We start from the raw sequence: 26,941 nt of genomic DNA, 5'->3' as shown, positions 1-26,941 counted from the left end.
TGAGAGCAAGAGGGACTGAGGGCTCCTGGCTCGCAGCACCAGCCCAGTGCCCCCCCTCGGGCCAGGCTGCCACCCCCACACTCGGCTCGGACACTGTCTTAGGAGCAGGATAAATAAATAAATTGACATGAAAAGAGCAAAGGAGTGAAACACCGGCAGGGCCGAGGGCAGGCAGCCCCCGCTGGCCACAGGAGGGAATGGAGGGACAGGGAGGTGACAAAGGTGACAAAGGCTGTGCCCGGGGCTCCACGTCCTCCCGCATGCTGATGGTGTCCTGGAGACGGCTGCCCCGGGTCAGTTGTTGTTCATGATCCACCAGGAAGCTGGGGAGAGAGGGAAAGCAGGGAGGTGAGGGCAGTGTGGAACTGGGAATGGGCATTTAGAGTGGCAGAGATGGGGGAACCGACCCCTGCAGGTCCCTGGCTGTAAAGCACCCACCCCGGGCAGGGAGCGTGGCCATGGCATGGCCTGGAGAGGGGTGATCCCCTGGAACTCCTGCAGGAGAGCGCTGGGAATGTGCTCCGTGGGACTGGCAGGTCGGGGGCAGCACTGGCAGCGCAGGGTTCAGTCCAAATTAATCCATGTTTTATGGTCTCCTATTTTACAAGACCCTGAAGTGATCCCTGAAAGCAAACTGGGCCTTAACTGGGTTCAGAGTTTCCACACCTGGTCCTGTTTCTGTTGGTACCATGGGAATGTGCCCATTTCCTGTGCTGGCCTCCCCCTGCCCCAGCACTGGGCTGTAACACTGAGTGCACCCCTGGGACTGACCTGGGAGCATCAGCACTTTGCAGAGCAGGCTCAGGGCTCAGGTGAAAACCCAAATGAGGCACCAGGTGTTTTTGGGACAGGACTCAGCTTATCTGCTACAGGACAGTGTCCCTGCTCCTGGCTGTCCCCACTGGAGAGCACCCTTGGGCAGGGGACATGCTCCAGCTCACACAACCAAACCTGCTGGGCTCAACTGGCCTCAGCCTGGCTTGAAAAACCTCATTTAGGTCATCCCAAACCAATCTTCTGCTCTGAAGGGAGCCACAGTGCCTGTTCCTGCCCTGCTCCTGGGCTCTGCAGCACACCCAGAGCAGGACTGAGGCACCCCTCACCTGGGAAGAGCATGGTGGTCAGCAGCTCTGGGGACTCCAGCAAGCTGAGGATGGACTGCTGGAAAGTCTTGCTGCAGCTGGACTGCAAGTGGCTGTAAAACAGGGTGCAGGCTCAGGGGGATGTGGTGCTGGGACCCTCTGCCCACACACAGGGACAGGGAAGCTTCTGCACCCCCCAGCCCCTCTCCTGCCCTGCTCCCCAAATCCTTCACCGAGGTGTTCACCCCTGTGAGCTGCAGGTGCCCCAGGGCACACAGGGGAGAGCACTGGGACAGGCTGGGCACAGAAAGGGAGCGGTGGGCAACCCCTCTGAGCCCCCAGCCCCACCCATGGACACTGTCCCACCTTCTCCACGAGGTCACGTCCTGCCAGAACTCGTACAGGATGAAGCAGGCCTCGTCCGTCAGCTTGCAGGCAGAGACACTGTGGGGACAAAGTGACCCTGAGCTGGGGCTGGGCAGGCTGGCACAGCCCTGGCACAGCCCTGGCATGGCCCTGGCACGGCCCTGGCACAAGCCTGGGACAGCAGGGCACAGCTGTGCACATCAGCCTCACCATGAGGCTCCCAAAGCATAGTCTGGCTGCATTCACAGCCTGTGAACAGCTCCAGAGGGTCCCAACCCAAATCCTGCTTCACAGCTCCTGTGTCCCAGTGGCAGAGGAGCTTTACAGCTCTTAGACTGGTCCTTGCTGCTGCTGCAGCACATTCTGTGTTTTATTATTTCTCCCTGGCACTGACACAGCTCATCCTGCCAGCCCCTTGGAGTAGGTGTGTGTCACCTGCCACCCTTCACGCAGGAGAGAAACTGAGGCACAGGAGCTGAGCTCACAGCACAAACCCACAGCTCTCTGCCCCCAAAGTGATGCTTCCCTCATTCCCTCCCACCCAGGAAAGGCTGGGGCTGTTCCCCAGGCAGCAGGAGCCAGCAGAGCAGCGCTCGGGCTGCAGGGCCAGGGGAAGCAGCTGTGCCGGGCTGCAGCAGCAGCAATTCCAGCTGAGGATCAGCCTTTCCTGCAGCTGCTGGCAAGGGCTGCTGGAGGGGGCACAGCACAGCTCTGAGGCTCCCAGAGGGGCTTTGAGATTCCCTGGAGTGACCCAGGCCCGCGGAGCCTCCCCAGGCTCAGCTCCAGCTTTCCGCTCACGTGGAGAGGCAGCCCACGCAACAACACCCCGCTGTCTCCACAAATAGCCCTGATGACAAAAAAGCCAATCAATTCCAAAGGAAAAGCCTCCCATTCTCTCCACCGCACGTGTCACAGCGAGCATCTTCCTTTTGTTTGGACTGAAAATGTGAATTTGTGCTGTTGAAAGTGAAGAGCTGAAAAAGGACTCTTGAAACGGGAACAGCACGAACGTTCCCTGCTGGAAGTGTCCCGTGGGAGAGGGAAAGGGGGCAGCTGTGCCATCAGGGCCAGGCTGGCACTGCCACGTCCCTGCAGGCAGAGCAGGGCTCTGGGACAGCCTTGGCCTCACCCAGGGCCAGCTTCAGGTGCTCGTGGCAGCTTCCCACATGCTCTCCATAAATCAGTGCTCTGCAGGAGCTCTGCCCTTGACCTTGCCATTGCTTTTGAGTCCTTCAGTGCTGGAGGAGCTCACAGGAACACAGCACGGCCACTCCTGCTGGCATAAACCCTCCCCACTGCTCATCAGGCACTGCTTCTCCCTGGGAACACCTGCAGCAGACACTGCTGACACTCATCCTGCCTGCCACACCTGAGCCCTGCACACAAAACACTCCACACAAACCCCTGTGTCCCCCGAGGGTGTTAACAGCCCCATTTCTGGGGGAGCCACCCCCAGAGCCCCCCAAAGCACCCCACTTACTGCAGGCAGCTGCTGTGCCCGGCCGTGCCCTCGGTGTAGGAGCGGAACGCCTGCCGGAACTCCTCGATGCTGCTCGTGGCCACCGAGATCTGCCTCTTGGCCACCAGGATGTGCTGCCAAGGGACACACAGGGACTGTCCCCTCCTGCCCTCCCTGCTGCCCCCGGCTGTGCCATCCTGTGGCACCACCGTGCTGGGGACAGTGGGGACACAGGGCGGCTCCTTCCCCCTGGCCAGGCTGACTTCACAAGGACCGACAGGAGATGCTCCATGTCCAGTGAGGGGTTCTTGCTTTGGGGCTGCTGCAGTTCCCCCAGCAGAAAGGGGCTTGGGGACCCCTCCACCTGGGCTTGGGGGCACCCAGAGCACTCCTGGGGGATTTGGGCTCTCACAAGCAGGGGGTTGCCTTCCTCTGGGCTGGCTGTGGGCACTGCCTGGGGCTGGCAGGGACAGGAGGGGTTTGTCCCATGGATGGTCCCACAGCCTGACTGCCACCCTGCTCCATCAGCAGGGCACAGCAGAGCTGTGGCACAGGGCAGGGACAGGCACTTACAGCATCCTGGCCTTTGCACAGGGATTCCTCCTTCAGCGGCTCCAGGCGTGGGCTCTGCGTTAGGGGAGAGAGAAACTGGAGTTACTGGGACAGCTCTGCAGCAGGAGAGGCTCTGACCCAGGGGACAGCTGGGTCCCGCTCCAGGGACATTCCCTGTGGTACTTGTGGGGGAACAGAGCAGTGTCTCTGGGGTCAGTGGGGCCTGACAGACCCGTGAGCATCGCAGGGAAAACAGGAGAGGGTGAGCAGAGCAGAGGGGCAGGGGAGGCTCTGCAGGTGCAGGGCTGGGGTGTGGCTGCAGCTCTGTGACAATGCCAGAGGGGGCTGATGGCACAGGGGGGTCCCAGGTGTGGGGCAGCCCCAGCACCCCCTTGGGCACACACCTTGCACTCCAGCTTCTCGATGAGCTGCTGGAGCCTGTTGATCTGAGCCATCCACTGGCTGTTGTCCTCGACACAAACACCTGCAGAGCAAAGGGCACCGAGGTGTCACCCAAAAAATGCTCAGTTTTGTCACGGCCAAAGCTTGCTCAAAACCCAAAACCTACAAAAGCTTCTAAATCTCTGATTTAACCCACAAAACTTGATTGATTTCTTTTTTTGTGATTTTTTCGAGAGATACAGCATCCTCCAGAAGCTCCAGCTTCTCTCTGGGTGAGAGGCTCCAGGCTCCATTCTGGAGGAGCCCTCACTGCCCAGTGCTGCTGGAGATGTGGCACTTGGGGACATGGGTTAGTGGTGGCCTGGGCAGTGCTGGGGGAATGGTTGGACTCACTCTTTGAGATCTTTTCCCACCCTATTGATTCTGTGATTCTGTGCTGGTCCCACACCCCTCCAGGCTCCTGCAGGGCACAACCAACCTGAGGAACAGCAGGTACCTGTTGTCAGCATCCCAGAGTAGGGGTCTGTTGGGGACAGGCAGACATTCTTCTGTCCCCTACGCCCACATCGCCTCCCTGACCTCAGGCCAACAGAAGTCTCAGATTTCTTGATCTCCTTTCTGTAAAAAAAAAAAAAATTAAAAAAAAAATGCAAAAGGAGGGGTTGAAATCATTCCTAGAGGTGTCAGCTCCACACCGGGCTGGGAAAGGGCAGATCCCACTCCCGGCTGTCCCCCCCAGTGAGGAGCAGGGCTGGGGACAGGGGGACCAGCACATCCCACCCCGGTACCTCTCCCGTCCCGCCTGCTCCTCCACGGTGTCCACGGCGCACTCGAGGGATGCCTGCAGGGACTGCAGCTGGTGCATGGTTTCCCGCAGCAGGAACCGGGTCAGGAACTGCTCCATCTTCGAGGAGGTCTCGTACCTCTGGGGGCAGGGGGGAGGATCTGTCAGATCTGGCTCTCTGCAGGGGCAGCAGAACCACACCTGGAAGGGGCTGTCCCTTAAATAAACCAAACGGGGTGGATTTCAATCAAATTTTAATTAACACCAAAAGTAACCCTCAGGGCAGCAGTGATGCTGTGGGGCAGAAGAACCCTCGGGGGGCCCTGCCTGTGAGATCACAAGGGGGGGATGCAGCCACGGTTCCATGGCACTGCGGCCCCAGCACTGCCAGCGCCAGGAGCCGTGCAGGAGGACAGATGGACACAAGCCACGAGGTAAAGGTCACTCTGAGAGACAGCCCCCAGCCCCAGGGAGGGCTGCAGGGTACAGCATCCCTTGTGCCCCCCACTCTGCTCACTCCAGGGCTCGGGGAATAGGCTGGGAGCCTGTGGTGGCCCCCTGGGTGCTGGCAGCTCCTTCCAGGGATCCAAAAACCACCTGAAAACCACCTGAAAACCACTGGCAGGCCTAGGCTGGGGCTGGCTCTGTGCCCCCTCTCCCCAGGAAAACAGTGCCAAGCCTGTCTGCTTCCAGGAGATTCCCTGATGAATTTCTGAGGTGTGCTTATGCTGGGGGTGTAAAAGTGCATCCAGAGGGACGTGAGAAGCTCTGGGGAGAACAAAGGGGTCACCTGGCCTGGAGAGTGCCCAAAGAATGGGTCAAGAAGCACAGCATGCCACAGGAGCAGGTCTGGGAGGCACAGAGAGCCAGGGAAGGGCCTGGACACACACAGAGGCACCCCAAACTCCTTCCTTTCTCTGCCAGCTGGGATCACAGATCCTCTCAGCCCCTCCCCATGTGTTCTGGGCTCTGCTGGCAGCAGCATTCATGGAACCATAGGATATTAAGGGATTGGAACCTCGGAGATCATCCAGTTCCAATACCCCCCAGCCAAGGCAGGGACACCTTCCACTGTCCCAGGCTGCTCCAAGCCCTGTCCAACCTGACCTTGGACACTTCCAGGGATCCAGGGGCAGCCACAGCTGCTCTGGGCACCCTGTGCCAGGGCCTGCCCACCCTCACAGTAAAAATTATTTAATTAATTCTTTAATTTATTAATTAATTGAATTATTGCATTTAATACCCAGCATAAATTTCAGTTTGATCCCATTCCCCCTTGTCCTGTCACTGCAGCTCCAGAGGAAGAGTCACTCTCCCACTTCCCTGGAGCCCCTTCACACCCTGGGAAGGTGCTGGGAGGTTTCCCCACAACCTTCTCTTCTCCAGGTTGAACAGCCTCTCTCAGCCTGTCTCCACAGGGAAGGTGCTCCAGTGCCCTCAGCAGCTCTGTGCCCTCCTCTGGAATTGCTCCAACAGTTCCACGTCCCTCTTATGCTGGGGACATCAGAACTGTGCACAATATTCCAAATGGGGTCTCACAAGAGCAGAGCAGAGGAGGAGAGTCACCTCCTTTGACCTTCTGGCCTCTCTCCTTCAGATACAGCCCAGGATTTGGTCCAACCACTCAACTGTCCAGTTTTCATTTCCTTTCTTAAAGCCACCTGAACTTCTGTCCTTGCACTGTTAGAGAACCCCTGAGAAGGGTGACAAGGTAGCCGGGGGGGATGCTCAGTGAGCCAGGGAGCGAGGAGACAGGAGGCTGATGTACCCCAACACTTCCAGAGCAGCCAGCGCTGTCCTGCAGCGGGGCTGAGCCAGCCACCCTCGCAGAGCAGACACCTGAGCCTGGTTTGCCCTCACGAGTCCCCTCTTGTCCCACCACAGGCTCTCCCTGTGTGCCCGGCATCCCTGCTGAAGCCCGCCGTGGTCATCGACAGCGGCAGCCGCTTCACCCGGGGGGGCTTTGCGGGCCAGGAGCGGCCTCAGTGTGTGCTGAGGACGGTGGAGGTGCATCCCTGCAGCCCGGGGGATGCCCAGCAGCACTGCCCTGCCTCAGAGAGCCCTCCTGCCGCAGCCCCCCGCTCCTCCCCGCTCAAATTCGGCGTCGTTCAGGACTGGGACGGCATGAAAACCCTGTGGAGCCACCTGCTCCGCTGCTGCCTCAGAGTGCTCCCAGAGGAGCACCCGGTGCTCCTGGCCGAGTCCCCGTCCTGCCCCGCCGCCGACAGGGCCAGGGCGGCCGAGGTGCTGTTCGAGGGCCTCGGGGTGCCCGGCCTGCACCTGGCCAACAGCGGCTTCCTGTCGCTCTGTGCCCACGGCAGGGTCACCGGGCTGGCCGTGGAGTCCGGGGCAGCCCTGTCCCACGTCACCTCCGTCTGGGAGGGCCAGACCCTGAGGAAGGGCACCCGCTGCCTGGGGGTGGCCGGGGACCACCTGTCCAGGCACCTGCGGCAGCTGCTGCTGGAGAGCCGCGCCGAGCCCGCGCTGCTGCAGGCCCTGAGCAAGAAGGTGCTGACCCAGCTGAAGGAGCAGTGCTGCTACGTGTCCTTGGACTTCGAGGGAGACCTCCGGCAGTCCCATCGCCCAGCCAGCTTCCAGACCCCCGACGGGCACTGGATAACGCTGGGCAAGGAGCGCTTCTGCTGCCCGGAGCCGCTGTTCCGGCCCGAGCTGCTGCAGCACAGCTGCCCCGGCCTGCACCAGCTGGTGGGGCAGAGCCTCCAGGCCATGTCTAAGCACGTCAGGAGACACATTCTGGGCAACATCGTGCTCTCAGGCGGCTCCTCCATGTTTCTCGGCTTTCCCGAGAGGATGTGCTTGGAGCTGAATTTCCTTTTCCAAGGCGCAGGAGTCCACATCGAGGTCCTGGCGAACCCCGGGAGGGGCACGGCAGCGTGGGCCGGGGGCTCCATGGCAGCCTCGCTCACGTCCTTCCAGCACTCGTGGATGACAAAGGCCGAGTACCAGGAGCACGGGGCCGAGTATGTGCACACGAAATTCCAGTAGGGAGGTGGCAGCCGTCCCACTGTGTGTGGGGAGTGATTCAAACACTGCCCTGCTCAGGGCCCAGCTGCAGCAGCCGTGACCGAGTGGCTCCTGTGCTGCTGCAGGGGTGCAGAGTCAATTAAAGTGCCCCAAAAGAAACCAAATGCTTTTCACTGACACTCCAGTGACACTGACACTAACTTTATTTCCTTCCCACCATCTAACAAGGGTGTGTCCAGTCAGGCTGGAAAACAACTGGGGCTCATGATGGGGATCCAGACCACACTGACTCTCTGCTCTGGGTACATTCAGTCAATCCTAATGCTCCAGGCTGCACTTCCCAACTGGAAATGCAGCTGTCAGGACGAGGAAGGGACCTTCTCCAGCTGTCAGCACTGCAGAACCCCTGAGGGGAGCCACAGGTGTGGGAGGAAGGAGATGAGCAGGGGAAGGTCCACAGAGCACCTGCACTGCAGCCACTTGCTGATTCCTCATCCTGGCACTGGAACAGGTCAGCCCTGGCTGAGGAAGATGAGCTGCAAACCAAGGAACTGCATTCACTCCTTGTAATTTTGGTCTAAAGGTCGTTTGGTGCTTCAGGGAGCCGATTCAGGTCCCTGAACAGGCATTTTCTCACCTGGCTGAACTGACTCAGCTCGGCAGATGATTAGAAAGGGATCAGAGGTTGTGAAGGAAGCAGCTGGGGAGCACAGCCCAGCTGTCACAGCACACTCCTGTCCCCATGGCCAGCCCCGTGCCAGCTCCTCAAGGGACACAGCAACCACAGCATGTCCCTGTGAACACTGAGAGACACAGGACCAGCAGCAGGAGGTCGAGGAAGGAGCCTCCACATCATGCAGGAGGGCTGGTTGCTCCCCAGGAGCATTCATCAGGAGAGGTCCACTCCTTTCCTCAACAGGACAAGGAGACTGGAGCAGCCTCCCTGCCTTCCCCACAGTGTCCTCGTGTGACCCCAAGGCAGCAGCACCCAGAGCCAGGCTGCCCTCACCCCCCAGGCTCCATGAACCATGTCCAAAATAATGTCCAGCAATGCCTCCCTATTGCTGGGGTCAAATATTTCCAATTCCTGCTGTGCTTCTCTCCAGCACACTGGGGATCTGGAATTCCAGAAGCTCCACACAGAAGGATTTCACTGTAACCCTTCCACTGCTGGTGTCAAAGGAAGGGAGCAGTGGGGAGGGTCCTGAGCCCCTCATGGTTTTCTGGTTGCTCTGTGCCACCAGCCCAGTCCAGGAGCTGTGTCTGACTGGGCACAGCTGTGGTGGGAAGGGAAGTGGGGAGAGTGGAGAGGATGGATGCTCATCCCCCAAGCTCAGGGCTCATGCTGGAGTCAGCAAAAGATGGTCAGAGCCCCCCCCAGCACCAGGGGCCAGGGGGATGGGGGTTTTCATCCCTGCTGGAAGATGAATTTCATTTTCCTGCCTTGGGAAGAGGATGGCAGCAACACTGACAAGATGCAGCCGTAGCAAACTGAGTTCCAGCTCTGCATCTCCAGCCTCTCCCAGCCAAACATCCCACGTGTTCCCACAAAGCCTTTCTTGCCCATAGCCCCAGAAATGGAGAGCTCAGGCCTGGGGATCCCTGCCCACCCTTCCCCTCCTCATCCCAGGCTGTGCAGGCACTGAAATCCCTGCCAGCATTGCCTCTCTGTGCCTGCCCAACTCCTGCCAGCCCAGACTCATTCCCTGCTTGAAGGGGAACAAGAGACACTCCAACCTCCCCAGGACACACCTGGAGGGAGGGAGGAAGTCAGTCAGTCAGTCAGTCAGTCCCGGGGGGGCACAGCAGATGCATTATTCACCCACCACATAGCCCTGCACAGTCCATTTCACTGCCCAAAACCCAAACACTGCCATCCCTCTGGCACCAGCGAGGCCCTTCCCCCAGCAAGCAGCCAAACGAGGTGTGCTCCCACCTCAGGGCTGTGCTCCCACCTCAGGGCTGTGCTCCCACCTCAGGGCTGTGCTCCCACCTCAGGGCTGTGCTCCCACCTCAGGGATGTCCTTCCAGCCCTACCACAGCCTGGGCACACGGACACTCCCCCTTGCTCAGAGGCTTCTCCCCAAGCACATCACTCCCCTTGCCAGGGCCAGGTTCTGGGAGAAGCACCAACCCTGCCCCCCAGCACTCCCCATCCTCTCAGCTTCCACCCTCAATGGCCTAAGCCTCACATCCCCCATGGGTGCAGTTTTATGGCAGAGCTGAGCTGCTCTCAGCTGAATTCAGCCTGCCCTGAGCCCCACAGCTCACCCAGGGCTGTCCCTACACCCCAAACACAGGCACCAATGTGGGCTGACAGCCCCCAAAACCCCACTGCCAGTGCAGGGCACGCTGTGCCTGGAGGGGACTCAGCTCCAGAGGGTCCCACAGGGACACAGCAGCACTGCCAGCTGCCTCCTGCCTCATCAAACACAGCACACCCAGGGGAATGTGCTGGGACAAGGATGGAAATAACCATCCCTCAGGAGAGCTCCAAATGCTGCTTCTCCCTTCAGCATCAATTTGGAAAATTGCATGCCAGGGGAGATAACAAACCCAAAGTGCAGCCCCCATCACACTCCTCATTTTGGGGCAAAATACCAAAATCTTCTCATCAGATGTTGCACAGAAGTCAAACCCTCTGTTATCAGAGGTTCAATAAACTCACCAAGCACAGCATTTTCTGCTCATGGCACAGCCCCATGGCTGGGAGTCACAAAAGAAATAACCCAGCAAGCACAGGACGAGGAATTTTGTTTGGGCACTGGTATTTCAGCTCTGCTTACCCAGATGAAAATCACCAAGTTGCCAAGAGCTGCTATAACTCTGCTTTTGGGGGCTTTTATTGGTTTCTTATGATGATAGTTAAGCTCAGGACAGAATGGAATGGGTGGCCACATACTTTCTGTCAAAGGATAAACAGGGCTGCCTGGCTTGGAGAGGTATTTATGTGAGGGTTTGCAGTGTTTGCACACTGGAGAATGGAAAGATTTTAGCATACAGACCCCCTGTGAGAAACATCAGGCTGTTTTCTGAGGTATTTCCACTGTTCACTTCCTACCCTGATGCAATTATATTGCAAACATGAAGTTCAGCCACAAAATAAGGTGTAATTAGCACACTACAGCACAGCCATCAAGTTATACTTTACAAATAAGTGGGAATGACAGAATGTGGAGGAAAAACCCTCTCTTCTTGACAAGGCATATTTCCTTCAGCAAGTTCCTAGCAGCCCAGTGAGGAAGGATGGAGGCATGGGAACCCCTAATGCTTTGGTTTCCTCCTGCTGACCTGCAGATCCACAAAAACAACCCTGAGCAGGTTTGCTGCTCACTCACACACAAAACGTCTGCAGAAACTGCACAGGACAAACCCAGCTTGCACTTCCCACACTTCACCCCAGGGTTTCTCCTGACAGGGAGCGTGGGAGCAGATCAGGAGCCTGCCAGCCAGGAGACAGCTGGGACACAGCCCAGTGATCCATGCCAGGTGTCCCGGCCCTGACGTGCACAGCTGGGAGTATTCCATCCCAAAAAGGCTTTTGGCAGCACTGCCTCAAACCACAGCTCCCAAATACCCCCATGGCACATTCCCCCTGAGCCTTGATTCCCTTATTTCCCTCCATTGGCATGGGCTGAGCAGTCCCCCCAGAGCTGTTCTGCTCATTTTCAGATTCCAGCTGTGGCTCCCTGGAGGGTGCAGGGCTGAGCAGCCTGAGGATCTGATCCTGAGGAACTGCTGGAGATGGATCATGCCCTAACCAAGAGTTGTTGTGCTGAGACACAGCTCAAGCCAGAGATCTTCTCCTTCTTCCTGCCAGCCTGGGCATCTCTGCCTGCTCCAGAGTCAGGCAAAGTCCTGGTAAATTCAGCCTGGCAACAACAGGCAGGGCCTGCAGATCCTTCAGCAGGGCTCTTCCAGTTTTCTCAGCGCACAAGCAGCTCCCTGGGATGAAAATTTATCTGGTTCTTCCATGAGGGTGCTCCCCGTGCCAAAGTGGGGGCTCCCAGGCCTCAGAGAGGTGTTTGAACCAAAAGAATTGAGGGGCAGGTGTAACATGGGACATCTGCTCTCTGCCCTGGCTCACAGAGCTGTGAGCTCTGGCTAAAATCCAGCCCACTAATCCCATCATAACTCAAGCTCAAGTCCAACTCTGGAAGTACAAGTGTGGGAATATATTCAGGTCCCAGCAGGTAGGAATGCAGCATTTATCATCTCCAGCAGCCTCCAGCAGTGGTAGGTGTCCCACTGCTCTGCAGAGCCCTGCCTGCTCCTGCCTTCTCCCCAGATCAGAGCCCAGCACAGCAGGGAAGGACAGGGAAAAGATTCCCAGGAGGATCAATATCTGTCCTGGGGCACAGCAGGGCTGGGGTCAGAGCACCTGAGCAGCACAGAGCCCCCCTGGCTGAGAGCTGGGAACACTGGGCTGCCCTGGCTCCAGGCAGATCCAAATAGGCAGAGAAATGAATCCATCAAAATTTGTTTCAACAGGAAAAACCTGCTTCTGTTTTCCAGGGAACACCAGTGGCACCAGAAGCTGTGGAGGGAGTGAATGCCTCACACCAATACTGTGGAGCAGAGAGTGACTGTGCTGCCCTTTGGAGAAATAAATGACTATACACATTCATTACCTGAAAAACCAGAACAGAGAGGAACTGAAATAAAGCCCAGCTCTCTGGAGAGGATCCCTCCTCTCCCTCTGGACTTGTATTTAATAACTCTGAGTGGGGCCAGGGACCTGAAACAATGAGAAAATGCATTTTCAGGAGATTCCCTCTCCTGGCATGAAATTTTCACCCACACAGGGAGACACTGCTGAGGCTGGCCCTGGCCAGAGGAAAGCTCAGAGAGGGACTGACACTGCAGAGGGGCACAAACACCACTCTGATGAGTGTGGGACTGGTTCCCCTTTTCTTCTCTGTCTGACCAAGAGTCAGAGGAGCATTCACAAGGATGATGCCCCTCATCTGCTTGGAATAAAGCATCGATGGCAAAGAAAGGGGCTTCCCCTGGCTCAGCACCAGCCCAAGCACACAGCTGAGCCCTTTGATAGATCCAGGTGCAAAAGGGGCTGCTGGTCCCTGAGCAGGGCCCTTCCAGCACTGCCTTTCCCCCCTGTCCTTATCCCAACGCTGCCCAGCACAGCAGGGCTCAGAGCTTGTCCTCATTAGCAGCCCCCAAAGTGCTTCCATCAGCACAGGAGGGTGAGAGGGAGAGCACCGGAGCAGGAATGAGCTCTGCAGCAGGCTGGGAGAGCAGCAGAGCAGCTCCTGCCCCTCTCCTGCAGCTGGCACCTGGTGCTGTGAGCACAGCCTGTGCTGGGTCTGTCCTGAGCACCCTGCAGGGCTCATTCTGAGCCACTCTGCTGCATGGAATCACTTTGGTTTGGCTCAGAGCTCAACATGGGCTCTCAGTGATGCTCCCAGAAAGCGTCTGTGGGCAGGACCCTGTGGGGAGCTGCTGAACAGCCTCTGCCAGAGCCCTGCAAGGGGAGGATGATGTCTCCAGAGCACAAAAGCTTTGGATTTACCCTTCTCCTCCTCAGGCTTGGCTCCCCATCCTCCAGGCTGTGTGCCTGCAGCACATGCAGACAGCCCAAGCACACACTGGCACCCCTTGATTTGAGGGGTTTGCTGCCTCTGATCCCCAGATTTCACACTCAGCAGCAGCTGAGCTCACCACAGCTCCGATTTCACACCCTGCTGCCCTCCCCTGGCCCCGTCCTTACCAGTTTGGTTTTGTCCATGGCTGCCAGCACCGCAGCGTTGAGGGTTTCCAGGGCAGAGAGCACATTCCTGTATTCCCCCAGGTACGCCGAGAAATAATCTGGAGAGGACAGAACACCGTGGTCAGGTTCCTGAGCAGCTCCAGCTCTGCCTCCCCTGCTGCTGCTCCCCACACACAGCCCAGAGCTGCAAGGGGGGCATTCCCCTCCTTTTCCAGAATCATTCTCCCACTTGGACTGAAATGAAAAGTCCTTCCCTGTGCCCTTGGGAACAGCACCTCTGTGCTGGGATCCTGCCAGGGATGGATACCACCCAGTCCTGCACAGGACACACACACACCACACACACCCTGGGGAGGGGAAGCTCTCCAGGACAGGAATATCCCTCACTTACCACACAACTTCTCCGTGTCCACATTGCTGCAAGAAACACAAAAACGCTCGTGTTAGAAAGTGGGGCTGGAGTGGGGGAAACAGTGCTGGGTTTTGGTTTGGGGGCTGGGCTTGAGTCCCAGGGGATGTACTGATTGTTCATGTATTTTCAGAAGCTGTAATTATCAGAAAAATAAGGAGCTGCACAGGTTCAGAGCCAGCAGCTCAGGAGCCATGCCCAGCCCCTGCAGCACCCAGGGGCTGAAGGAGCAGGAAGATCTGCTCCACCAACACCTCCTGGAGCTGGAGCGTGCTGGGAAAGCATCTGTGACAACAGAGTGGGGTTGGGATGGAGATGCCCCACACCCCTGGCTGGCCAGCTGAGCCCTGGAGCTGCTTCTTCAACCCAACCTCTTCCCCAAAGCTGGGAAGCATCCAGCCTTGTTTATCCCTGACCTCAGCCCAGGTCCTCCCCGTGGCACCAGACCCCCTCTTCTCCCCTCTGCCCCCTCCAGCAGCTCCTCCTCCTCTTCCCTCCCTCAGAGCCCAGGTGATGTGGGGCTGTCTGCAGGCTCCCAGGGAGCTTCACAGCCCTCCAGAGCGGCTGTTCCTGCCCTGAAGGCCACTAAATCGGGGATCTGGCTCTGGTGGAAGGCAGACCCCCACCCCTTTTCACTATCAGAGAGCACAGCACTGCAGGATCCCCCGGCAGGATCCACCCTGCATCCCTGCAGGGCTCGGGCAGATCCCTCCTTCAGCTCCTAAAGGTGCTGCTGGCAGGGAGAGGGAGGAGGAAACATTCAAAAACAGCCCCAGGTTTTGGGATAGGTCTGCATGGACCTGCTCAGGCAGCCAAAGCCACTGAGGCAGAGCTGCTCTGGATGCCCAGCATCACCCAGAGCCTGCAGGGACAGACCCCAGGATGTCATTTATTCAAATCAGCCTCTGCTCAAGGCATTCTGCTGCCTGAAAATCCCCCAGATGATTACAACCATTTTTAATCTTGATTGGGAAAGTAGAAGAGCCCCAAAGAGAGCTTTTTAAGTGTTTTTTAAGTGTTTAAGTGCTGTCACACATGGGGGAATTGGCAGTACCTGGAGTTTGCCAGGCTCCAAGCACAAGGAATGCTGCAGTGCTGCTTCCCAGGGGGTGGGAAACCACAGCCACATCACCCTGTCCCCCCTCTGACACTGCCCACAGGCCAAAGAGACAAAAACACCCCCATGTAAAATTAGATGACAGTGTGTGAAGTGTCCAAAATGCCATTTAAGGGGAAATAATTAAGATAAAAATCTTCCTACAGCTTTTCCTGAGATTTCAAAGGCTGATTTCCATCTCTCACTTTCTGCTGGGCTTCCATGGAGAGCACTTTAACAGTGGGCAGTGCTTCAAAGCACGGGGATGTCTGGTGTGAGGGGTGGCAGAGCCAGGGCAGGGGGACTTCAGCCCCTCTGCTCTGCACCTGCAGCCCTGCAGGCAGTGTGAGCCTGGCATTCAGCTCAGCTATTTTAAACACACAGGAGCTGATTTAGGCAGGGCTCTGTGCACTGACCTGGCACTGCAGGCACTTCTTAAAGGGAATAAAAAAGCCGTGTTCCCCTCGAGACTTGGTACAGATAAACCTGCAAAGCCACAGCCCCTCGCTCTGCCAGCTCCACTCCATCTCTGCTGATCCCATCTCTGGGCAGCTCTGCTAGACAGACACTGAGGTTTGAAGCACCAGTGTACACTGGGAAAAGGTTTTGCTCCTTCTGAAGTTTTCCCCTTTATTGCTGGCAGCTGTCTGAGCCTGCAGAGCTGCTGCAGTGCTGCAAGAGCCCTGGCACTGCAGCAGCCACAGACAGAGCTGTCACTGCAGGGAAACACTGGCTCCCACCTGAGAGAAGGGGAAAAGTCACCAAAGAGGGGATGTGGACACCTCGTGCCCACATTACCCAGGCATTTGCCCGGGTCCCAGTGAGCACCTGGGGCTGGGACCGGTTTCAGCAAGAACAAGGAGCCACCAGCTCAACCCACTGCCAGTCCCAGCTCAGCTCCAGCAAGGTGTGACAAAGAGCTGCCATCAGCTCCCACCCTGTGGCTTCTAAAGTTATTAATAACTCTTTATATCTCAGCTGTTTGCTGCTTAAAAAGAAATGTTAACTAATCAGTCACTGAACCACTGAACATTGAACCAACCAACGACATCTCGTGGCAAAAAATCATCCCTCTGGGAGTTATCCAGGGGAAGATCTGCTCCCTTCCCTCCCTGCTGCAGCCTGCTCCATCAGCAGCCCCAGGGCACAGGCAGGGGCAGGAGAGAGCCCAGCAGCAAACAAACCCCAGGCTGCTGGGGCCATTCTCATGCCACCAGAACGAATTGACACAGAAAACAGGGTGGAGCTCATGGACAGAATGTGCACACCAAAGCCTGACCCACTTTGCAGGGCTGCCAGGGGCAGCAGGCTTTCCTCTGCTCCTCTCTGCCATTCCCACTCCAAGAGAAGAGCCATCCTCTGCCTCCAAAGCACTCATCCTGAGACTCTCCACATTTCCCATAGCTGTATTTTGACTGTGCTCAAACCACTGATTAACTGTAATTAAGCCTGAACTGATGATGGAGGATCTTGTCATCATTATGCTGTTGGGATTTTGTCAGAATGTGCCTGGAATTTATGCAAGAAAACAGCAATCAGCTGCAGAAAAGGAGACGGGATTTTTATTTTTATTTTTTTTTTAATCATTTATCATGTTGGGAACCTCCAGTGCTATCACAGATCTGGTTTCCAAACCCTTTTCATGTGACACAGAGTGTTTCAGTCACTCTCCATCATCAGGGACTGGCAGATGCTGAGACTCTGAGTCTCTGAGTAAAGAAAGGGCAGGGAATTCACTCAAATCCAGACAATCACAGGCTTGAGGTTATTTCCACCTGCAGATTTTAAGAGGCTCCAGGTCAGCACTTCCACCCCTTGTGGCTCCAGGTCAAAGGCTCTGAGCAATCTGCACCCAATTCCTAAAAACTCCCATGGAAAGATGGATTTTCTAGACCTTATTTCTCTATATTTCCCCAGCAGGTGCAGGACAGCAGGCCAGCTAAAATCCAAACAGCATTCAACACCTGCAGTTCTGGATGCAGCTATGGAGCTCTCATACCTCCAAAAACATCAGTCTCTTCTCACCCAGATGTTTCAGAGGATGAAAATGCTCTTTTCCAGGAAGATGAACCTTACTGTGCCACTGCCAGAGCTGGTGTGGAGCTCTGGAGCAGCCAAACAAAACCATGGACCTGCTGGTGTACCAGCTGCCATCCAGAGCTGAATTTGGTTTCAACATAAACTTTTAAATGTCACAGAATTAAAGTTGAGGGGATACTTTATGCCAAAATGGAACCATCTTCTGAAATGCAGAACAAGAACAGCTTTGTGTGGAAATGTAAAATCAGAAGTGACCCCAGCAGAGGTGTGTGATGCACAGGCTCCAGAGCCCCACCTGAGAGCCAGAGGGGTGGGAGGTGGAGAGAGGAGAGCAGGGGGCTCTCTGGAAGGAGAACAAGAAATGGGGGAGCCCTCTGGAATATCCATGTTCCCAGCTGTCAGCTCTGGGGCCCAGGGGAGCAGCTTCCAGGAATGGCAGAGGGTCAGGATGGCTCTGACCTGACTCTGATGAGCAGTGCTGGAGGTCTCTGTTACTGCCCCTCCTCAGCTCAGGCTGGCAGGGATGAGGAAACACAAATTCCAGCCTAGACATGACAAACACAGCACCAAAACCACCTGCAGGGTTAAGGGTGAAACTTCCCCATCATCACAAAAGCTTCGGGACACAGAAGCAGCACACCAGATCTGCTTGGAGAGCTTGTAGCTGGCAGCAAATTTTGGCCAGCTCTCTGAAACAGTAAGTTCCTGACAGTGCAAGGAACTTAATTCCAGAGCAAGGAAGAAGCCCAGGGGAGAAGGGCTGTCCCCACCACAGGCACAGCACAGCCCTCATGAGCCACCAAATCCTGCACACCCCAAACCCCACATTTCCTACATTTCCTGAAAGCCACTGAAGGCAGGAATTTGGAAACAGCTCTGAGGGTCCCTGCTGCCCTTGGTGGCAGGAAGAGAATAAAGACCCAAGGCTCATGCCCTGCTGCTGGATGTCAGCAGCTCGATGCTGCCATTGCCACGTTGTCATGGCTACAGCACCCTCGTTAGGTAACGAGCTGTGGGGGCACCACTGCAGCCACCGCTCCCCAGGCAGCACAGACCCACTCAGGCCTCCTCAGCTGCTCCAGACAGATGGAACAAGCCCACCCTGAAGGCAGAAGACCTTTCCTGTTCAGTTTTGAGCTGGGTTAAAGCTCCCAGCTTTGCTGCACCCTGTGTTTTCCGGGGGTGTTGTGACTCCAGGATCACCCCAAAATGAGCACTCACTGCCAGCTTCCTGGGATCACAGCCCAAAGAGACAGAGATGTTTTCAGGAGACACCTCCTGCTGCCCACATCCACGAGCTCAAGCAGCAGGCTCCAAGGAAAGCAGCACAAGGCTGCCCACACCTGCCCACTTCTCTGCAGTGGGAACTACCCCCAGCTCCCACAGCACTGGGAGTCCATCACTGCCACTGCCCCAGCCCTGAGTGGGTGATGACGCTGGGTGTCTGCTGTTGGTGGCATTTGGTGGCTTCTCAGTGTGACAAGGGCCCTCTGTGCCACTGCCCTGGCTGCCTGCAAAGCGCTGGGACCAGCGTGTGTAGCTCAGGCTGCCCCAAATTTCCTCACCCTGGCAGGGAGCTGTGCCCTGCTCAAGGGTGTCAGAGGTGCTGGGGTGCTGGGAAAGCCAAACCTGCCACCCAGAAGCTCAGTCCCTTGTCCCCCAGCAGTGCCCCAATGTTTGGACAGACCCCAGCCATGCAATTCAGCAGCACCAGCTCCTCCCAGTGCCAGGCCAGACTCACCCACAGCAACCAGTGAGGCCAAAAATACCCAAAAAATGTGGGATGAGAATCCCAGCTGAGCCCAACAGACCCCTCTGGATAGCACCACTCATGAGGAGAGCAGAGCTAAACACAATTCCTTCTCCTGCTCTTTGGGCCTTGCTTTTTTTTTTACAAGTAGCTGCCCTCAATTCCCCGTTACACGCACCAGGCCCACTCGTGGTGGAAAGCAGCTCTTATGTAAGTGAAAAGCAGTTCCCTGAGTCAGCAGTGGCGAAGTCTGTGACTTTTCACAGTCTGTGCCGTGTCCCCACACCACCACAGGCTCCTGCAGACACACAGCCTGCTCCAGGTACTCCTGGACTACATTTTCCAAAGCAAAAAGAGTGGAATTTCCCATGCTTGCTCCCTTTCCAGAGCTGCAGTAAATCTGATGGCTGCTCTCAAAATGTCTCAGCACCAGGGCTCGCTGCTGGTGTTCACTGGGCTTGAACACCTGCGTGTGGCAAGAGGTGGGTTTGTCTCACCCTGACTATTTATCACACCCGCCCCCAAACATCCTCCATCTCCAGGCAGGCAGTTTTAGCTTCTCCTGCGTCTCCTCCGTGCCACCACGGTACTCACTCTGAGTGACGCCTGTCAATGCCACTGAACAACTCCCACAGCTCCTCCGAGCTCAGGATGCCATCAGAGAAATAGTTCTTGAACTCCTCAAATGACAGCTTCCCATCATCTGCATTCAAATAAAAGGGAAGAATAATTATCTCTCTGTGGAAAGCAGCATCCCGGCCCCGGCGAGCCGCAGCCGCTCCAGCGGGCGTGTGGGATGGCTGGGTGTGTTCTGCATGGTGATTCCAGCACATATCTCCCTCAGAGCCTGCCCCAGCAGCCCTGCAAAAACACAGCACTGCTGCTGCAACTGCAGCTGGCAATTCCAGCCCTTTCCTAAAGGCCCCATTGCGGTGTTCTCAGACATGAGTGCAGAATGTCAGAGAATAAACAGCACCGCCAGATTTTCATGGAAACTAAGTGCTCTTCATTGACTCAAGAGCTTTTTCCTTCCTCTCTGTGGAGGACTTCAGCTCCTGGGCTGCACTGTGATCTGCAATAAAAGCATCTCCTAAGCTACCATGACGGAAGGAGTCCAAGAGAGTGTGGGGAGGCTCAGGGAAGCCACTTGTGATTTGGGACCTCTTGGTTTCTGGGTGCTGGATTAAAAACCGAGTAGCAGAGCCTAACTCCCAAATGCCAGGGGCTCCAGGGGCACCCAGAAACAGGAGCACCTGCAAAACCCTGGCCTGAGCACGGGGACAGAAGCAGTTCTGTCTGACTGAGCAGCAGCCTGACAGCCCACGGGCAGGAGAAGGGCTTGGAAGGGGCTGTATCCTGTGTGGTGTTTGGATGGGGAACTGGGGAGCCCATTCCCTGGCCAGGCTCTGGGATCCAGGTGAAGCAGAAAAGCATTTTCCACCCTCCCTCTTTCAGCCAAACCTCCCAGTGGGAATGAGCCACGCTGCTTCAGCCAGAGCCAGGCAGGGAGGGGGAGGCAGCAGCAGGAGCAAAGCACTCACCGTTCTTGTCGGCTCGCCGGAAAATCTGCAAGACAAAACACAACAAGGCTCAATGTGGCAGCAGGGAGAGAAGGGCAGGTGAACAGTGAGCCAGGCAGCACCACTGAAAATCTCCTCCAGGAGCTCACAGAGCTGTGGAGAAGCCCCGGGTGTTGGGACTGCACAGGCTGCTCTGGGAAATTCCCCTTTGCCAATGATTAAACCCATTTCTTGCCTCTAATGCACAGAGCCCTTGGCCAAGCAAGCCCAGCACTCACAACAAGCACCTTTTAGAGAACACAGAGGCGAAGCAGAAATGACTTTGCTACATCCTTGTGATGGCAACTGTTTAATTTTTCAGCCCATTTAAACGAAAGAACACTGGGTTTAAATGCACTCTGTAAGGAAGCACTTTGTGCATCACCAGCACCATCACCTGTACCGAGGAGCAGCTCCTGCCCTGAGCTTTGTAACCACCCCTCAGCACAGCCCTTCCTGTGACACCTCAGCATGCACACACACTGTAATGAATCATTAATGAATCAATTAATCTGTAACTGCTTCTGCCACAGAGCACAGTTGGAGAGCTGCTCCAGTTCAGGGTCCCAACGCAGATTCCCAACCACAAGGCTTCTGCCCATGAGCCAGGACAAAGCTGGGGCTGCTCAGCCCTGCTGGGATCTGTTTCACCAGTGAATTACTGCCAGGTCTGGGAGTGAGGAACATCATCACTTCCAAAGCCTGGGAATGTTTTCCCACGTTTTGTCCAGCACATCCTAATGGACTCAATGACAGAAAATTGTCTGTGTGGCAACTGTCCCTTATATGTGATGAAGAAATCTGCAGGTCTGAAGAAAGATTAGGGAAGAAAAAGGGCTGGGAAAGGAGACAGAATGTTTCTGTCCACACGCAGCCCCTGGAGCACCACTGCCCCTCTGCCTGCTCTGCCCCATGTTCCGAGGCCACGCTCCCACATCCAGCCCTGACATCTCCCTGAGAAACTGCTCTGAGGTGAAGAGCTGCCCAGGAAAACCCCCTGAGCCTCTAGCCTGCAACTGGGCAGAAGCTTTTCTAGTGCTGGTTCCTTCCCTGGGACCAAAACCAGAAGCAAGGGCAGCTCCTTGGAGGATGCTCTTCTGAACAAGGTGAGCTCCTGCTGCCCCTTGGGCCGAGCAGCATTAGGTAACCAAACCCCTGGGATTGCAGCGGGCCAGGCTGCTGCCCTGGCAGGAAAGCGGGGCAGGCACTCCCTGAGCAGGGCACAGCAGCTGCTGGATGCACTTTGGAGCTGAGATGGGAACCTGCAGCTCCCAAACAGTGGTGATTTCTCTGGATTTTAAAGCAAAGCTTTCTCCAGGCTAATAGGATCCTTGTGGGGTCTCAGGGCTGCAGGGGCAGCACCCGTGGGTCCCATATGTCTGGACTCTCCATCAAGGGAGAAGCTCCATCCTGCAGAGTTCTGTGTTATCAGAGGGACACATGGCTCGTGTAAGGACACTTCTGTGGCTCCAGATGTCACAGAGGCCACCTAGCCCAGAGACAGTCAAGTGTCACCCAGGCACTGGGTGCAGATTGAAGCCAGGGCAAACATTTCCCACTGACAGGCTGGCCTTGCTCAGCAGGGTTTACCCGTGGGCTCAGAGGGAGAACACAATGTTGGGGAAGATCCCCTGGGGCTCAAAAGGTCTGTAATCCAGGGTGAACCCACCCTGAGTTCATCAGGAGCCTCAGAAACCAGAGTGGATGCCTCTCCCTCACACACAAGGCTCAGAGAGTTACACGAGCCAGTGCACACACGACAGCTCCTGCAGCTGAAAATAAACGTGGCACAAGCAGGGAGCTGTGAGAGGCAAGGCCACGTCTGCTCCAGAGCCCCCGGAATGGCAGAGCCTCATCCCAAATGTCCTGCAGTCCCTGGCTGAGCCCAGCATCCCTCCAGCCAGCACAACCAGCACAGAGCCACTTCCAGGGCTGTCCCCTCCCTGGGCACAGGCACATGGCAGGTGAGCGCTGTCCCCATGTGGAAAGCAGCCCTGGGACAAAGCCAGGGAAAAGTGATGCAAAGCCAGGCTGGGAGCGTGGTTTGCTCTTTGTGGGCTGCTGGAGGGCCCTACAAGCAATCCCTCTCTTGCCTCAGGGCAAGCCTCAGGGGCACAGGGGCACTGCCTGGAGCCCGGCATGTTTCCCTCAGCCCTTGGGCTTGTGTCCAAGCAGCCACAGCCTCGCCGGGACTGAGGGAAGAGGCACTGAAATAACATTTATTTGCGGGATGAGCCCCACACGTACCCCGGGAAGGAAGGAGATGATAGGATTTCTCCCTGCCTGCAGGTTTGGGAGCTGCTGGACAGGCAGCCAGGGGCTGTTGGGGAGGGGACAGCTGCCCTGGGGACAGCGAGCTCATCGACCCACGGCAGCTGAGGCACGCTGTGACCAGGCACCGGGACTCTGTCCTTCCCAGAGCTCCCGAATCCCGGGAGGAGAGACAGCAAGCACCGGGCACCAGCCTGAGGGACAAATCTCCCCGAGGCTTGAGATGCTGCACAGCCCCATGGCAGCACTGCGATTCGTACCGCAAAGCCCTCCTCCTCCTCCTCCTCCTCACCTCTCCCAAAGGCAGGGGATGAGCAGGCAGGTCCCAGGGGAAGCAGCAGCCGCCGGGATCTGCGGTGGGAAGGCAGGAGGGGCAGCTGGACACCGGCCAACTGCCCGGACCCAAAAGTGCGGAGATTAAACTCACCCTGCCAAGCTCTGGAGCAAAGGTGGCAGCAAAGGAGTCACAGGGCAGAGGAAGAGAAGCCGTCAGAACCCGGAAAGCAGCTGCTAGCGTTGTTAACATTTCCCATTTTAATTGCTTTAATGACACCCTGAGGGATGGATGTGCGACTCAACGAGTGCCCCGAGGAGCTGAGCTGGAACACAGCTGTCACCACCCGCCCCCCTCCTGCCCATCTTCCCTCAGCCAAGTAATTAGTGCGGTTAATGATGCTGGCTGGCGAGCCTGGCAGCCCGAACCCCCCCGGCAGGAGAGAGACCCTGACCCCCACAGCTGGCAGCACCACGGCCGCGGGAGCCGCGCTTCCCAGCGCCTCCCTGGGAATGCCAGGAGCTCTTGGATTGGACCAGACGTGGCATTCACCTTCCCAAAGTGCTGTTCCCCTTCTCTGGGATGGACTGGGACACGGAGGTGATCGGGACAAGGGGGAGATGACAGCTGGGAGGTGACAGCTGGCACCGACCTGGGCAGCACCAGCCCCCATCCTTAACCCTCGCTGGCTTTCTCCTCCTGAGCCCTGCGGCAGGGCAGGGGCAGCACCTCTGCCCGCACATCCCGCAGGGTGACGGAGCGCAGGGCACACGGCAATGCCAGGGCTCTCTCACCAGGGAGATTTGGGCGCTATCCACCCGGCCCAGCTCCCGGAACACGGGCAGGGGCGCCGAGCTCCGGTGCTCCAGAGGTGGGCTCTGGAGACTGCCGGGATGCAGCCCCGGAGCCCCGGGGTGCTCTCACAGGAGCGGCCCGGCCTTGGAGGGGACACGGTGTGACAGCAGGAGCTGTGCCAGCACCCCTGAACACAAAGACACCCACCGCCTGCATTTTCAACTCCCCCGTGCCACCCACAGCCGCCAGGATGCCCGGGCGACCCCCAACCCACACGGAGCATCCTCCTCCACAATCCGGCGCGTCGGGAGCGGCCAGGGACAGGGGCTGTACCCGGGGGCTGCAGCTGCTGGATCCCATGGCTGTCAACAGCTCCAGGGAACCTTCCACAGCCTTCCTGGCAGGCACAGCTCCCGCTCCGGGAGTCGTGACAGCCAGCTCTGGATGAGGCGTGGGCTGTTTCTAACCACCCAGAGGCCCAGCGTTCAGCAGAAGGACACGACATCATTATTTAAGCCATCACGACCATGCACAGCTCCGGGCTGGCAGGGGAGCAGAATCTCTGGCGCATCCCTGGGCCGGTTCCTCCGGGAAGGAGCCTCACCCCGACACCCACCCGTGCTGCGGCTGCCCGGGGCTGGCCAGGGGTGCGGGGGGGTACTCACGTCGTGGAAGATGGGCAGCGGCTGGCGGTGGGGCTTGGGGCCGCGATCTGCTGAGAGCAGGCACACGGCCAGCAGCTCGGCACACGACATCATGGTCCTGCCGGGGGCGGGTGCTGCGGGCACCGGGGGCGCGGGGCCGTGCGGAGCGGTGCGGTGCCGGAGGGCGGTGCGGTGCCCTGGGACGCGGTGCCCTGGGATGCGGTACGGTTCCCCGGGATGCGGTTCCCCGGGATGCGGTGCGGTTCCCTGGGATGCGATTCCCCGGGATGCGGTGCGGTTCCCTGGGATGCGATTCCCCGGGATGCGGTGCGGTTCCCTGGGATGCGGTTCCCCGGGATGCGGTGCCCCGGGATGCGGTGCTGTGCCCTGGGATGCGGAGCGGTTCCCCGGGATGCTGTGCCCTGGGATGCGGAGCGGTGCCGGAGGGCGCGGTGCGGGGCCGTGCAGCGGGTGTGGAGCGGTGTGGCACGGCAGGGATGTAGGGATGGGTTCGGTGCGGCACCGCGGGGTGCAGTGCGGTGCCGGAGGACGCGGTGCGGTGCCGTAGAGGTGGGCTCGGTGCGGAAGGAATGGCCTCGGAGCAGTAGGGATGGGTTTGGTTCGATGCCTGAGGGATCAGCTCGGTGCGGTAGGGACGGGTTCGGTGCGGTGCCGTAGGGATGAGTTCGGCTCTGTTCGGTTCGACAGGGTGGTTCGGTTCGGTCGGTTCGGCTCCGCTCGGCCCGATTCGGCTCGGCCCGGCTCTGCTCGGCTCGGTTCGGCTCGGTTCGGCTCCTTTCGGCTCGGTTCGGCCCGGTTCGGCTCCTCTCGGCTCTGCTCGGCTCGGTTCGGCTCCGCTCGGCTCGGTTCGGCTCCGCTCGGCTCGGTTCGGCCCGGTTCGGCTCGGCCCGTGCGAAGGTCGCGCCCCGCCGATCCCGACTCAGCCGAGCGGCTCCGCCGCCACAGCCAACTTTGGCTCCGCGGAGGGCCCGCCCCCACCGCCATCCAATTGGTCGCGGACCGTGATTGGCACCAAGAACCACCAATGCGCTTGTCGGAGGGGAGGGGGCGGGGCCGCGCCGAGTCCCGGTGCCCGCTCGCCGCTGGGGCGGTCCCGGTTGGACCCAGAAGAGCCCGGTGTGCTCCCACACATGGCTTGTGTGTCCATCCCTGAGTGTCCCCGTGTGACCGCAGGGCTCAGTGTCGGCTCCACAGTAGCCCTGGTTGCCCCAGTCGATCCCAGTGTGGCCGCGGGTGGTCTCAGTGTGGTTACTGTTGGACCTGCAGTAGCGCTGGGTGGCTCAGCTGGCCCTAGGGTGGCTCTGGTCTGGTAATGGGTGGTCCCAATGTGGTTGCTGTTGACCCCACCGTAGCCCAGAGTGCCTTAAGTGAGGCCCCAAGTGGTCCCAGTTTGACCGTGGGTGGTCCCTGTGTGGTTGCTGTTGACCCCAGGGTAGCACTGATCACACCAATGTGGCCCCAACTGGTTCCAGTTGAACTGTGGGTGGTCCCAGTGTGGTTGCTCTTGGCCCCAGGGTAGCTCTGACTGCCCAAATTGGCCCTGGGGCTGCCCCAGTTTGACTGTGGTGGTCATAGTGTGGTTGTGGCTGGTCCTAGCACAGCCCTGGTTGTCCCACTCTGGCCCCAGTTGGTTCCAGTTTGACCACAGGTGGTCCCAGTGCAGTCGCTGTTGGCTTTGGGCTAGCCCTGATTGTCCCAGTTGGTCCCAGTTTGGCTGCAGGTGGTCCCAACATGGACACTCTTGGCACTGGGAAAGTCCTGTTTTCCTCAGTTGGCCCTGGGCTGGCCCCAGTTTGACCACAGGTGGTCCCACCATGGTTTTGGTGGTCATGGAGAGGTCCCCTGACACCCAGGGTGGTTCCAAATGAGTTCCTGGTGGTGCCAGCTCCTCCATGCCCACAGTGCCAGGCAGCCTTTGCTCCACACTGCTTCCCTCCAGAGCAACACGCCAGGATCCCGACAGCTCCAGAGATGTGAAACCCCCCTGCCCCAGCAGGCTGGGGGAGATGAGGAAGAGGAGGAGGATCTGTCCCCGTCCCTTGCCTGGCACAGGCACTTGGCCTGCATTCCAGAATTTCTCTTACTGAGAAAGAAGCATTAACCAGTTTTGCTTGGATTTTGCAGAATCCCGGACAGGTTTGCCTCCCTCAGCACCTCTGCTTCTGCATGGAGCTCTCCAGGACACCCTGACTGCTGAGCTCAGCTCTGCTTAAGCCAGGCCTCTGATCCAAGCTCCTTCCCCACCCCAACGTGCTGATCTGCAGCACGTGGAGCTCCTGCTCCCTCTGGGATAGCGCTCTCCAAGCTGAGCCCACGGCATCACAGCTATTTTTGCCATCTTCCAGCTGTTCCAGGTGTGTTCAAGGCAAAAGAGGTGGAAAAAGCGCACCTGGGCCCTGGCAGGGGCATCCAAGGGCTCCAGGGTGCACGTGCACTCCCCACACTTGGGCTGTCCCCAGGGAGGCAGAGAGGTCCGAGGGCTGGAGCTGTTGAGTGTGACCATCATCAAATCCAACTGAAACGGGAACGGGAACAAAACACGGGCGAGGGATGCAGCAGGGACAGGGGAATCACCTTGCCAGGGACCATGGAAGGGGCTTGGGTGATGGTGGGGCTCTGCTGTGGATTAAACCACCCCCTTGCAAGGGCTTCCCACACTCCCATCTGCTCCAAAAATCCATGCTCGGAGTCCAGTGGGATCCCTTGGAGTCAGGGTGAGTTTCC

At 57.9% G+C, this 26,941-nt stretch overlaps 2 protein-coding genes across 2 annotated transcripts in view; one reads left to right on the top strand and one right to left on the bottom strand.

Moving 5' to 3' along the window:
* Positions 1-26,941, top strand: part of LOC107213168 (perilipin-3-like) — a 663,366-nt gene that overhangs the window by 514,841 nt on the left and 121,584 nt on the right. The gene's annotated exons all lie outside the window — the stretch shown is intronic.
* Positions 99-24,957, bottom strand: NECAB3 (N-terminal EF-hand calcium binding protein 3). The gene is made up of 13 exons (XM_015647287.2): positions 24,218-24,957; positions 20,195-20,219; positions 19,248-19,356; positions 13,750-13,775; positions 13,359-13,456; positions 4,650-4,786; positions 4,358-4,479; positions 3,864-3,943; positions 3,481-3,534; positions 2,929-3,041; positions 1,449-1,526; positions 1,104-1,195; positions 99-323 (listed from the first exon to the last, which is right to left on the bottom strand). The coding sequence occupies exons 1-13, from the start codon at positions 24,308-24,310 to the stop codon at positions 295-297; spliced, it is 1,056 nt and encodes a 351-aa protein (XP_015502773.1). The 5' UTR covers positions 24,311-24,957; the 3' UTR covers positions 99-294.

The sequence above is a fragment of the Parus major genome, chromosome 20 (genome assembly GCF_001522545.3).
Source record: "Parus major isolate Abel chromosome 20, Parus_major1.1, whole genome shotgun sequence".
Classification (NCBI taxonomy): domain Eukaryota; kingdom Metazoa; phylum Chordata; class Aves; order Passeriformes; family Paridae; genus Parus; species Parus major.
The sequence above is the reverse complement of the archived record's forward strand: the minus strand, read 5'-3'. Positions and strand labels throughout refer to the sequence as shown.